The sequence below is a fragment of the Phyllobates terribilis genome, unplaced genomic scaffold, assembly GCF_046119375.1.
Source record: "Phyllobates terribilis strain yellow unplaced genomic scaffold, ASM4611937v1 Scaffold_2__4_contigs__length_985480577, whole genome shotgun sequence".
NCBI lineage: Eukaryota > Metazoa > Chordata > Amphibia > Anura > Dendrobatidae > Phyllobates > Phyllobates terribilis.
Genome location: NW_027362762.1, coordinates 338522863 through 338535115, shown reverse-complemented (window position 1 = coordinate 338535115; position 12253 = coordinate 338522863). Strand labels below are relative to the sequence as shown.

At 44.3% G+C, this 12253-nt stretch overlaps 1 protein-coding gene across 3 annotated transcripts in view; it reads right to left on the bottom strand.

Moving 5' to 3' along the window:
- VWA3B (von Willebrand factor A domain containing 3B) overlaps window positions 1–12253 on the bottom strand; it is a 267553-nt gene that overhangs the window by 94782 nt on the left and 160518 nt on the right. For all 3 annotated transcript variants that reach the window (XM_073664562.1, XM_073664564.1, XM_073664563.1), the window contains exons 24-26: window positions 12082–12206; window positions 10524–10661; window positions 8997–9094 (exon numbers count right to left, since the gene is read on the bottom strand). In XM_073664562.1, the coding sequence (XP_073520663.1) occupies window positions 8997–9094; window positions 10524–10661; window positions 12082–12206 (361 nt within the window). The remainder of the gene's footprint in view (window positions 1–8996; window positions 9095–10523; window positions 10662–12081; window positions 12207–12253) is intronic.

Below are 12253 nucleotides of genomic sequence, written 5' to 3'. Positions count from 1 at the left end.
CTTTAGGTAGACATTCTAAATGCAAAGTAACAACGGAGGACACTACAATAAGTATGTAACCACTGCATCTAGACATATGAATATATATTTTTTTAAATACAGTAATTGTTTTTTTGTCATGATCTAAGAGAATAATGTAATATTTAATTGTGGGAAAATTCCTTTAAGTCCCTCAAATCAAATTAAAGGGAATCTGTCAGCAAGTTTTTGCTACCTCACCTGGAAGCAGCATGATGTAGGCAAAGAAATCCTGATTCCAATGATGTATCACTTAGTTTACTGGGTGCAGCAGTTCTGACACAATCAGAGTTTTTACATGTGGGATGCAGCAGAGCTGAGAAAGCTAACCCCGCCCACACCAGGCTTTGTATATATATTGTCTACTGACAGTGAGCTGCTTATCACAGTAGGGGGTGAAGTCAGACTTGCAAGTGTGAAACAGTTAGTCATAGTAATGATAATGTCCTAGTGACAACATCTTCACTGTAAGTAAACGACAGCACATAGCCTGATAAGTGACACATCTTTGAATTCTGTGTATTAATCTATATCTGATATTGTCCTCAGATTACATAGCAAAAACCTGCTGACAGATTCTCTTTAAAAAGTCACTTAGTATGGAATTTTAATGACCATACAGTTATATGAAAAAGTTTGGGCACCCGTATTAATCTTAAGCTTAATGTTTTATAAAAATTGGTGCTTTTGCAACAGCTATTTCAGTTTGATATATGTAATAACTGTTGGACACAGTAATGTTTCTGCCTTGAAATGAGTTTTATTGTACTAACAGAAAATGTGCAATCTGCATTCAAACAAAATTTGACAGGTGCATAAGTATGGGCACCCTTATCATTTTCTTGTTTTAAATACTCCTACCTACTTTTTACTGACTTACTAAAGCACTTTTTTTTGGTTTTTTAACCTCATTGAGGTTTGAACTTCATAGCCAGGTGTATGCAATCATGAGAAAAGCTACTTAAAGTGGCCACTTGCAAGTTGTTCTCCTGTTTGAATCTCCTCTGAAGAGTGGCATCATGGGCTCCTCAAAACAACTGTCAAATGATCTGAAAACAAAGATTATTCAGCATAGTTGTTCAGGGGAAGGATACAAAAAGCTGTCTCAGCGATTTAACCTGTCAGTTTCCACTGTGAGGAACATAGTAAGGAAATGGAAGAACACAGGGACAGTTCTTGTTAAGGCCAGAAGTGGCAGGCCAAGAAAAACATCAGAAAGGCAGAGAAGAAGAATGGTGAGATCAGTCAAGGACAATCCTCAGACCACCTCCAGAGAGCTGCAGCATCAACTTGCTGCAGATGGTGTCACTGTGCATTGGTCAACTATACAACGCACTTTGCACAAGGAGAAGGTGTATGGGAGAGTGATGCGAAAGAAGCCGTTTCTGCAAGCACGCCACAAACAGAGTCGGCTGAGGTATGCAAAAGCACATTTGGAGAAGCCAATTTCTTTTTGGAAGAAGGTCCTGTGGACTGATGAAACCAAGATTGAGCTGTTTGGTCATACAAAAAGGCGTTATGCATGGTGGCAAAAAAACACAGCATTCCAAGAAAAACACTTGCTACCCACAGTAAAATTTGGTGGAGGTTCCATCATGCTTTGGGGCTGTGTGGCCAATGCCGGCACCGGGAATCTTGTTAAAGTTGAGGGACGCATGGATTCCACTCAGTAACAGCAGATTCTTGACAATAATGTTCAAGAATCAGTGACAAAGTTGAAGTTGCGCAGGGGATGGATCTTTCAGCAAGACAATGATCCAAAACACCGCTCCAAATCTACTCAGGCATTCATGCAGAGGAACAATTACAATGTTCTGGAATGGCCATCCCAGTCCCCAGACCTGAATATCATTAAACATCTGTGGGATCATTTGAAGAGGGCTGTCCATGCTCGGCGACCATCAAATTTAACTGAACTGGAATTGTTTGTAAAGAGGAATGGTCAAAAATACCTTCATACAGGATCCAAGAACTCATTAAAAGCTACAGGAAGCGACTAGAGGCTGTTATTTTTGCAAAAGGAGGATCTACTAAATATTAATGTCACTTTTCTGGTGAGGTGCCCATACTTATGCACCTGTCAAATTTTGTTTGAATGCAGATTGCACATTTTCTGTTAGTACAATAAACCTCATTTCAAGGCAGAAACATTACTGTGTCCAACAGTTATTACATATATCAAACTGAAATAGCTGTTGCAAAAACACCAATTTTTATAAAACATTAAGCTTAAGATTAATAGGGGTGCCCAAACTTTTTCATATAACTGTATATTGCTGTCCACGTTTTCAGGTAAAAACATTTTAGTACTGTGAATAGCATAAGCGTGAGTACAGTTGAAACAAAGTGTAAAAAAAATCCAATTCTAACAAAAAAGCATAAAATCAAAGGATAGGAGCTAGAGGTCAGTAATAATTCAAGCTAGAAGGGAATGTGGTCTGGAGTCAATCCCCAGTGTTAATGCAGTCTATCCTCTCAGCAGGACATGTCAACCCTGGCTCTGATATAGAATATTTACACTGAGTGAGCACTATATGTAGAAGGGACATCTCCCCTATCTAAACGCAGAGGTTGCTTTTGTTATGGCAATCATCTCATATAGAAGCCATTCTCTTTTTCACAGTTTACTGCACTTGGGGTTAACCAGCCAGAGCAAAATGGTGTCTGCATTGCTGATGAGAGCCAACAGCAGGATCCACATACATCTCCAATATGACTAAAGGCAGCAGCAAGGGGATAGAGTAACAGGCTTACTTAGGAGAAAGGGAGATATTTTATAAGGCAGGCAGGACCCAGGGCATGTAAAATAATCTCTTTTTACAGTCATAGCGCTTTCTTCTTGTAATATACATTTCCTTCAAACCCAAGAGAAAGCCAGCTACGGTCTGACTACGTTCTTCCTCTCACAGTTCTCATCTGAAATCTTTTGAGTGATGTGTGCAGATTTCCATGAAATGACTACCTGTCGTCTGTCCCTTTTTGTTTATCCACAGGAATAATCGGCTTTAGGTAGTGAAAAACATAAGCTCTAGAAAAAAAGGGCAACCACATCTCCTTTATACACTAAGAGGGAAACGCTTTGTGACTTACAGTATACGTGCGCTAATTTTTATTCATTTTTATGTCACTTACGCCAATTTCAGGTTGTATGTGCAATCAATAGAAACATACAGGCAATTTGCCTTTACTCTTAGTTATTGTGAAGAGCATATGCATACAAATCCATACAATTACACATGCACCACAGCAATAACAATCAGTCACATATCAACAGAATATAAAAAGGCTCAGTACGAAGATGAATACCCGACGTGCTCTGTGGTTCATTACATCTCATACAGCTTTTTCTATTTCAAACTGGTCACTAAGGCTTTTTAGACTTAGGCTGAGTTCACACAATGCGGTTTTAATGCGTTTCCATGGCGGAAAAAAACGCATTAAAACTGCTTGGTAATAGGTCTGCCATGTAGAGCAATGATAATCCGCATGTGCTGTGCACATGATGCGGAAATTTCCGCTGCGGATTATCATTGCGGCACAAACCGCAGCACAACCAATTCAGGCGCGATTTTGCCGTGAAATCACGCCCATTGACTTGCAATGAATCGCAGCAAACCCGCATGTATAATATCTATACATGTGGATTTGCTGCGTTTCAATGTAAAACAATAGGCGCAAAATCGTGCTGGAATCACGCCGCGGCTGGTACCCGGATCGGGAGAGGAGGCTGCTACTCCTCTCATCCGACTGCTGCTCTGGCTGATAACAGCAAGAGCAGCGTGGATGGGAGAAGCAGCAGTCTGCTCCTCCCAGCCCGCGTCTCAGCACCAGTAAAAAAAAAGAATAAAAAAGTGAGGTCTTATAAAAACCCTTCATTACTAACCTGGGCTTCACGCCAGCCGCCAATACAAGGCTGACGTGAACCCTAACCCCATTACACCCTGCCACCGCTACAAGGTAGTGTGGAAGAGCGAGGCTAAGCACCAGATTTGGCGCATCTCATGGATGCGCCATTTCTGGGACTGCTGAGGGGTGATATTAATAGTCGTGGAGGGGGCTAATATCCATGGCCCCTTCCCTAGCTATTAATATCAGCCAGCAGCTGTCTAGTTTAGCCTTTGCTGGCTAGATTTTATAGGGGTACCCCACGTCAATTTTTTTCTGGGGTCCCCCTGTAATCTAGTCAGTAAAGGCTAAACAAACAGCTGTGGGCTGATATTAATAGTCATGGAACATTTTTGACTAATGGCCCCTTAAGCGGCTACTAATATCAGCCCCCAGCGGTCGCCTTTCCCTCTGCTGGTTATAAAAATGACACAGGAGCCCACGCCATCTCTTTTTTAATTTTAGGCTTTGTGCCCATAATTCAGACGTAGCAGCGCTTTGGACGTAAATTTTTGCTGCGTCCAAAACGATGCATTCTATTGAACACAGGTAAATCCACATGTGTTCACTGAACCATGCGGATTTACCACATTCAATACATTCTAATGGTCAAATTTCTGTTGTGGAGACTAGTGACTCCACAAGAGAATTTGACATACTGCGGTCCTGAAAGACGCGCCGCATGTCAGTGTCCACGGGTGATTCGCAGCCTTTGATGCACGCATAGTGGACGTGGGATTTCTAGAGATCCCATCCACTATACTGTAACATCTGGACGCTGCGGGTTTGACGCTGTATATATGACGCGCCCCCTGGGACATATTCCTTTTTGAGGGGAATACCCGGCACCGGATCAGATGGGGGGGGGTTGTAGTCTCCGAGCGGCTGTGACCCGGTCCCGTGCCCAGGGCGTCAAGCTCAGTGTGATGTGGCAGTTCTACAGATGTTACTAAAGTTCTTTTGTGTCGACTACGCCACCCGTTGTGATGCGGTCACTGTGGCCGCCGCTGCAGCAGGGTCCGCTGAGGCTGATGGTGGGTGCGCAGCTTGGTGGGATAACCCCCAACGGGAGGGGTATAGCCTCAGAGGGGACAGGTGCAGAGGATGGGGGTTGTGGTGGTGTAGTGCAGACGGCAGTGAAGACAGAGTCGGGTTGTGCAGTTAAGGGTGTTTACTTACTGCAGATGTTGTACTGGTCACTCCAGCTGCTAGTGACCACCCGAGCCGTGCTGCGTCCACCAGGTCCTGGATCCAGCCAACCCCCAAACAAGTCCGGAGCGTGGCCCTGAGCTCTCCTTCTGTCCCGTTCTCTGGCCGTCCCCACCAGGGATCCACCTAGGTCCAGCTCCCTCGGGCCTTCTGTTGGGACACCCTTGGCCTTGGGTTCCCTGACCCTTCATGTGGTGTGCCTTCGGGGTGGATGTAATGGGTGACCGTGACAAACGCTGCCCACGGTCTCCGGTCTCTGGCTGGGGTGTGTTTTCTGCCCCCACCAGCTTGGGTTCCGGTACCCTGTGCCGACTCCTCACCCAGTGCTTTAATTTGGGTTCTTGGGTCCTCTCTGTTCTCCCCTCTGGGTACTCCTTCTCTGCTCCTCTCTCACTCAGGGTCTCTCTCTTGCTGCAGGCTGACTTCCTCTCTGCTTGCTGTCTGCTCCTCTGCATCTGACTTGTTCTCTGCATCTGACCCTGATCTTAGTTGGTGCCCACCTTATATACACCCTCTATGTGTGAGCTCAGGTGACCAGCACCCAATGAGCTCCTATCTTTACCCAGGCTGCTCCCCCTATCTGCCCCTACACTACATGGGATGTACCACCCCCCTCCCACTCCAGCCAGGAACAGACTCGGTCGTACCTGCACATTTCTAAGTGGGAGTACCGTCGGCCTGTTCCTCGGAAATGGGATGTGTGTAGTGCATGCAGCCTACCGAGCTCAGTTCCACACTCCTTCCTTACCCGGGAGTGGAATATCACACCTCTGGGTTGAGGTGCAATACCCCTGTAGCAGCCGAATCCTCAGGGTGCTACATATACACGCAGCGTCAAACCTGCAGCGGCTCCTGATTGTGGCCACGTACCCTCAGCATATCAATTTCTATAGCGGACACGCTAGTCTCCGCTGCGGATTTTGACCAACTGAAGTGTCATTATATGTAGTGGATTCACATGTACAGACAACAAAAAAGCAGCATTAGAACACTGCATTTTGGACGTAACATAAATATGTTGCGTCCAAAGCACTGCTGAGTGCTGATCGGGGGGACATGCTAACGAACCAGCTGTGAGATGTTATTTAATGGCCAGGGAAATGTTTGCGTAGTGGCACCTTCCCAGGTTAAAAAACACAGCTCACAGCAGTCGCATAAATTACATGAATAGAAATGTTAATGAAGATTGGGTGAATGGGACTAGCTGACACCCAGCTCTTTTGTTTGGAAAAGCTTAAAAAAATGCACGTAAAAATGCGTGTAAAAAAGCGTCAAATACGCATGTAAATCCACATGCGTTTTTTTCTGCCAGGAAGAGATAAAAACGCTCAGGAAATTTCTGCTTCAATTCCTGAACGTGTGCACATACCATTATACTTCCTGTCTTTTCAGGAAAAGGTTTATCAGAGTTTTCTTATCAGCAGAGGCAGGATTATAATGACAGTTAACACCTCTATATACAGCTGACAACACAGGATCCACCAATCGCAATAGGCGATTTTACACCTGACCCTGCTCCCTTCACAATAATCTATACACATACTGATTGTGGCTATGTATATGTGTTGTTTCCTAAAACAGAAGGCCTCCTTTGTGATGTATATGCAGCAGTCCCACTGTCTCCTATGTGATGTATACACGAGCTCCACTGTCTCCTATGTGATGTATATGTAGCACCCCGAGGGCTCGGCTGCTACAGGGGTATTGCACCTCAGACCAGAGGTGTGATATTCCACTCCCGGGTAAGGATGGAGTGTGGACCAGGACTCAGTAAGCTGCATGCACCACACACACCCCATTTCCGAGGGACAGCTCAACGGTGCTCCCACTAGACAGAAGTGCAGGCACGACAGCATCTGTCCCTGGCTGGAGTGGGGCGGGGGGAGGAATACCCAGTGGTGTAGGAGCAGATAGGGGTGGGTTTCTGGGCATAGGTAGGAGCCCATTGGTTGCAAGTCACCTGGGCTTTGGTGTCAGAAGGAGATATATAAGGTGAGCACCATCTTAGGACAGTGTTCAGTTCAGAGAGGAGGAGAAGACGACAGGAGTTCAGCCAGAGAGGGCTGACAGGGAGCTGTGGCTCAGTCTGGGCCCAGCTCCAGAGGCAGGCCAGAAACAGCAGAAAGAGAGAGGAGAAGGAGCGGAAAGGAAAGTAAGAAAGGAACTGGAACAGAGGAGAAAGGAAGCAAGGAACACAGAGAAAGGCCCAGAGACACGAGGACAGAAGGAACCCCATATGCACAGGAGATACAGGGTGAAGGGTTGGCAGAACAGGGTACCGGATCCCAAATTGGTGGAGGCAACAGATTCCTCAGCCAAAGACCGGAGGTTGTTACCACATCTTGGTGCGACCCCTCACTACATCCACCAGAAAGGCATACCGTATAGGGTCAGGGAAACCGGGAGAGGTTTCGCCAACAGAAGGCCCGAGGAAGCTGGACAAAGGTGGGTCACTGGTGGGGACGGCCAGAGAAAGGTAGAGAAGGGAGCTCTGAACCACACTCTGGAATTACCTGGGAGTTGACCGAGTCCCTTGCCTGGTGGACGCAGCACGGCTCGGGCAGTCATCGCCTGCAGCATTGACATGAACAACAACTGTGAGTAAAGCATTGAAAACTGCAACCGCACGTCTCTGTGGTTCCTCGCCGCACCAGCACCATTAGCACTGGGACGCTCACACCATCACTCCCATCATCTCTTACATTAGCTGCCCTGAGGCAATACTTCTCCCGTGGGGAGTTATCCCATACTCGGCTGCGCAAACAACATCAGCCTCAGCGGTCGGCAGCGCAGCGGCGGTCCCCACTGACCGCAATCCACGGGTGGCGTAGTCGGACATTTGCTATACATTAAGACTGCCACTGGTTTGACCACCCTGGGCACGGACCGGGTCACCGCCACACGGAGACTACAACCCCCAGCATTCTACAACAGGCCCGGTTCCGGGTTCCCCTGCACAACACAGGCCCAGGTGGCGCGTCATATACACGAGCTCCACTGTCTCCTGTGTGATGTATATACAGCAGTCCCACTATCTCCTATGTGATGAATACACTAGCTCCACTGTCTCCTATGTTATTTATGTATATGCAGCAATCACTGTCTCCTATGAAATGTATGCATTAGTCCCACTGTCTACTATGTAATATATGTACTAGCCCCAGTGTCTCCTATGAGATGTATATGTACCAGCCACACTGCCTCCTATGTAATGTATGCACCAGCCCAGGATCTCCTATGTGATGTATATGCACCAGTCTCAGCGTCTATGTGATGTATATATAGTAGTTTCGGTGTCCCTTATGTAATATATATACTGCAGACCTCCCATTGCTTGCGTGTTACAAATATAACGTGAGTAGTGATGAATTTCCCACTGTGAGGGACCTGCAGTGTAATATACATTTGTGTACAGAACAACTGACTGCTGTGATCAGTTCATTACAAAAGTTATTACACAGTAAACTGCGCTCCAGACCGATGCAAACCTGGAAAAGGCAACATCATCACTACCACCTAACATCACAGCCACCAAAGACAAGCAGCTCTAGCCATCACATTAAGGGTTAATTAATTGTTTGACTAAATATAATTATGTCAGGCTCTTGACTGAGGTTATAAATATCAAAATGGCTCTTGGCAGAAAAAAGGTTCCTCACCCTGCTCTCTACCATTCTGTCTACAGATCAGACTACATGACATGGAAGTGCACTATTACAGGAAAAACTAAACTAAGGGAATACTGCTAAATAAGGGGAATCTAGTAGGGCAGTATACAAGATTTTATCATTTCATTAACTTTCACATGTTTTGGCATTTCTTTCTTTTTAAATATTGACATTTCCAATAGATTATTCTGAAAAAAGGGTCAGAATTATACTCACATCGTAAAATCAATCATCTGCGCTTTTCTAATATATCCACAGGAAACAGCAAATTGAGATGGGCTGATTTTAATGAGCTGACTTCTTAAACAATGTTCCTGAAATGAGAGAGCGTTCTACTTAATGTGTGCAGACGTATTTCATCTTCTTCAGGTAAATTTACACAGTGAAATAAAAGTGAAGAGTGCACTGGATACAGGAGAAATCCTATCAATTTAATCTGTGAATTTTCATTCCTTTGAATATATACCTTGAGAATTAGCATGCGAAAATTGCATTGTTATACCTGCTTTACACAGCTGTAATACCGCCACATAAGTCACTATTATGACTGCAATTCTGAAGGTCTGTGGTTCAAATAAACTGAACTTACATTGCCAAAGAGCCCTATGGGGATTTGAGTTTTATTAAGGTGAACAGCTGGAGAACACGATGTAGCAGCCACAATATGGATCTTGAAAATGCATCTGCAAATGCATATTATGAACACATCACCTTGGTGTTAGATTGTACTAAGGTGCCCATGAATGTAAAGACTTTTCACTCAGCATTAGTTATCAAATGTTGCATCTATGGTGTCAAAACAATTAAAAATAATTGGAAATGTTAAGAACTGTATTGATGATTCAATTTGAGATTTATTTGCAATTCAAGAATCGCAACTGAAACATTTTAGTTCCAATCAGACTTTCGACAGACAATCGGATTGATATATAATGAAAAAGAAGTGCTGTGAGTAGGTAATGTAAAACTCTAGGGTTTGTGTGCTCAATAATTACTATACCAAGCTAAAGGGGCATTCACACATAACGATTATCCTGATCGAGCGTTTCTAGGATTCACGATAATCGCGCAGTGTAAACAAGCTGCAAGTCACCCAAGGAACAAAGAAAATGCTTGTTTGTCAGGTGAAATGATCTTTTAATTTGCGATCATTGTTCTCAGCAGCATATCATCTTGTGTAAACAGAACCTGTGCTGCAGACAAAATGGCAACCCATGTAGTGGCGTAACTTCAAGCTTGTGTGCCCCAATGCAAAATCTCCAACAGGACCTCATCCAACATAGGCCTTTAATAGTTATAGTCTTTTCATGTAAGGCAAAGAGACCTTTTTGCTTCTCTACTTTTCAGGGCCCGATGTGATTGAACCCCTTGCACCTATTATAGTTACGCCCCTGAACCTATGTACCCTGAAGGTCTATTACTGATCGATCGGTGCGGTCTGCCTGTGTAAATAGGGTATTAAACATCCGCCGACCAGCAAACAAATAGTCTTGTAGTGCTAACCGCCGGCTGGTGTAAACAGACACTTACTCACTGAGTCACTTTTTTATAAATAAAAAACACTGTACTTATCAATGTACAATTGACATGTAATCTTAAATATAATGAGACTGATTGGTAATTAAACATTCTATGCACTAACTAAAAATTAAAGTGAATCAGCCGATGAAAAATTTTACTCCATAAAGAAAATACTGCCATGTACGACTGCTTTGTAATCCGAATATGGATGACAACACTTACTTTCCTGTTGTTGTACTTAAGCACCGAGTACAGTTTGTCCGCTGCGTCCGTCCTTGGTGTTGCTATGACCACTGCAGGTACATAGCAGCCTCCTCCTCCTCCTCTCGCCCCAGTTTTGGAAAAAACACAATCTCCAACCTGAAAGCACACAAATATTACCAATAGGCTAAATATTTTATTCGTTATTCTATGGCCGGGCTAAGATGGCAACATGACAAAAAAACGTGCTTGTCTATATAGCGGATGGGTGCAGTAGCAGCCTGCATTTACATGCCCATGATACAGACCAGACGAATGCAGGTTGTCATTTTCTCACACGGTCCTTGTGAAAAGTCGCTGTTATGTACAGACACACAGATTATTATAAGATCAGTGCACTGTCTGTTGAGCACATGGACGGCACAGTGACTGAACATACTGCCGTCTGAACCCGGCCATTGTTGCATTTTTTTTATAGTATACTAAATTTCTGTTATTTACAACCAAAACCTAAATGACATACAAGCATCAAAAGACCTATGATAGTAAGCAATTTGTCATGATTCCACCACTCACAGCGTCCTAGGGACACTGAATGGCAGCTCTTCCGACCTATGTGATCGAGGGCTGGCTGAGCTGTGAGGATTGTGAGTGACAGCTCTACCGCCCAATCTCAGGCAGAGGTGGGAGTATTGTGATTGACAGCTCAGCAGTCTTTTCTGGCTGGGTCTGTGGGATCTCCTCTACAGTAGGTGTATATAGCCTGGTATATATATCAGCAATCCTGGTATGCATGTTCACCATTCTGGTATATATATCCCACATCCTGTTATGTATGTTCCCTATCCTGGTATGTATATCTTACATCCTGGTATATATGTTCCCCATCCTGGTACATATGTCCCCTGTTCTGCCGCTGTTCTTTAAAGTATAGAAAAAAATAAATGATTATACTCGCTTTTCCTCCGCTCCCCCGCCTTGCGACCTCTTCTTCTGAAGCTGGCAGCTGACTTCAGCGTGCAAGCGACGGGAGCATATGACGTCACTGCCATGCTCCCCCAGTATGCTGTTGGCCTCTGATCGCCCGGCAGTGTGGATTGCAGCACTGCGCTGCAATACACTTCAGCTGAATGTGTGTCTGAAATGTGTGAAATTTGCGCTAGCGTCGACGGGCCCCTCACCCGCACGGGACCCGTCTCGGTCGCAACCTCTGTGACTGCGGTTATTAGGTCCCTGAACCTGGCTACCAGTATAAAACAACCTGCCCCATCACAAAGGGAGAGGCTTCTCTTTCCTTACAGTCAACAGTTGCTACATCATGATACTACTATGTTACATCAGATTAGTTTTTGTTCCGTATATATTAGTGATGATACAGAAAGTAAAAAAAAGTACACTTCCTATTAATTCTGATAGAGCAATCACCAGGATTACAATCTAAAAATATATATCCCAATCACAGTTGCGATGAATATGCAGAGATTAATACAAAGGTTACCATTATTGTTCTTAATAATGGAAATTATGTTAAGTATTTGATTAATTAACAGAATAATAGAAAATAATAAAATATAAAAACCTTTAGAGTTGGCCAGGGTATGGCTCCTCCAGTTTGGATTATGAATCTGATAGGGACAACTTCATTTTCTCCTAGCCAGAAATCCACGAGGGCTCTCCTGGAATTAATACTTTTGAGCACAGTGCCTATGTGGGAAAAACAAGGTCATTATAATTAAAGACATAATAATGTA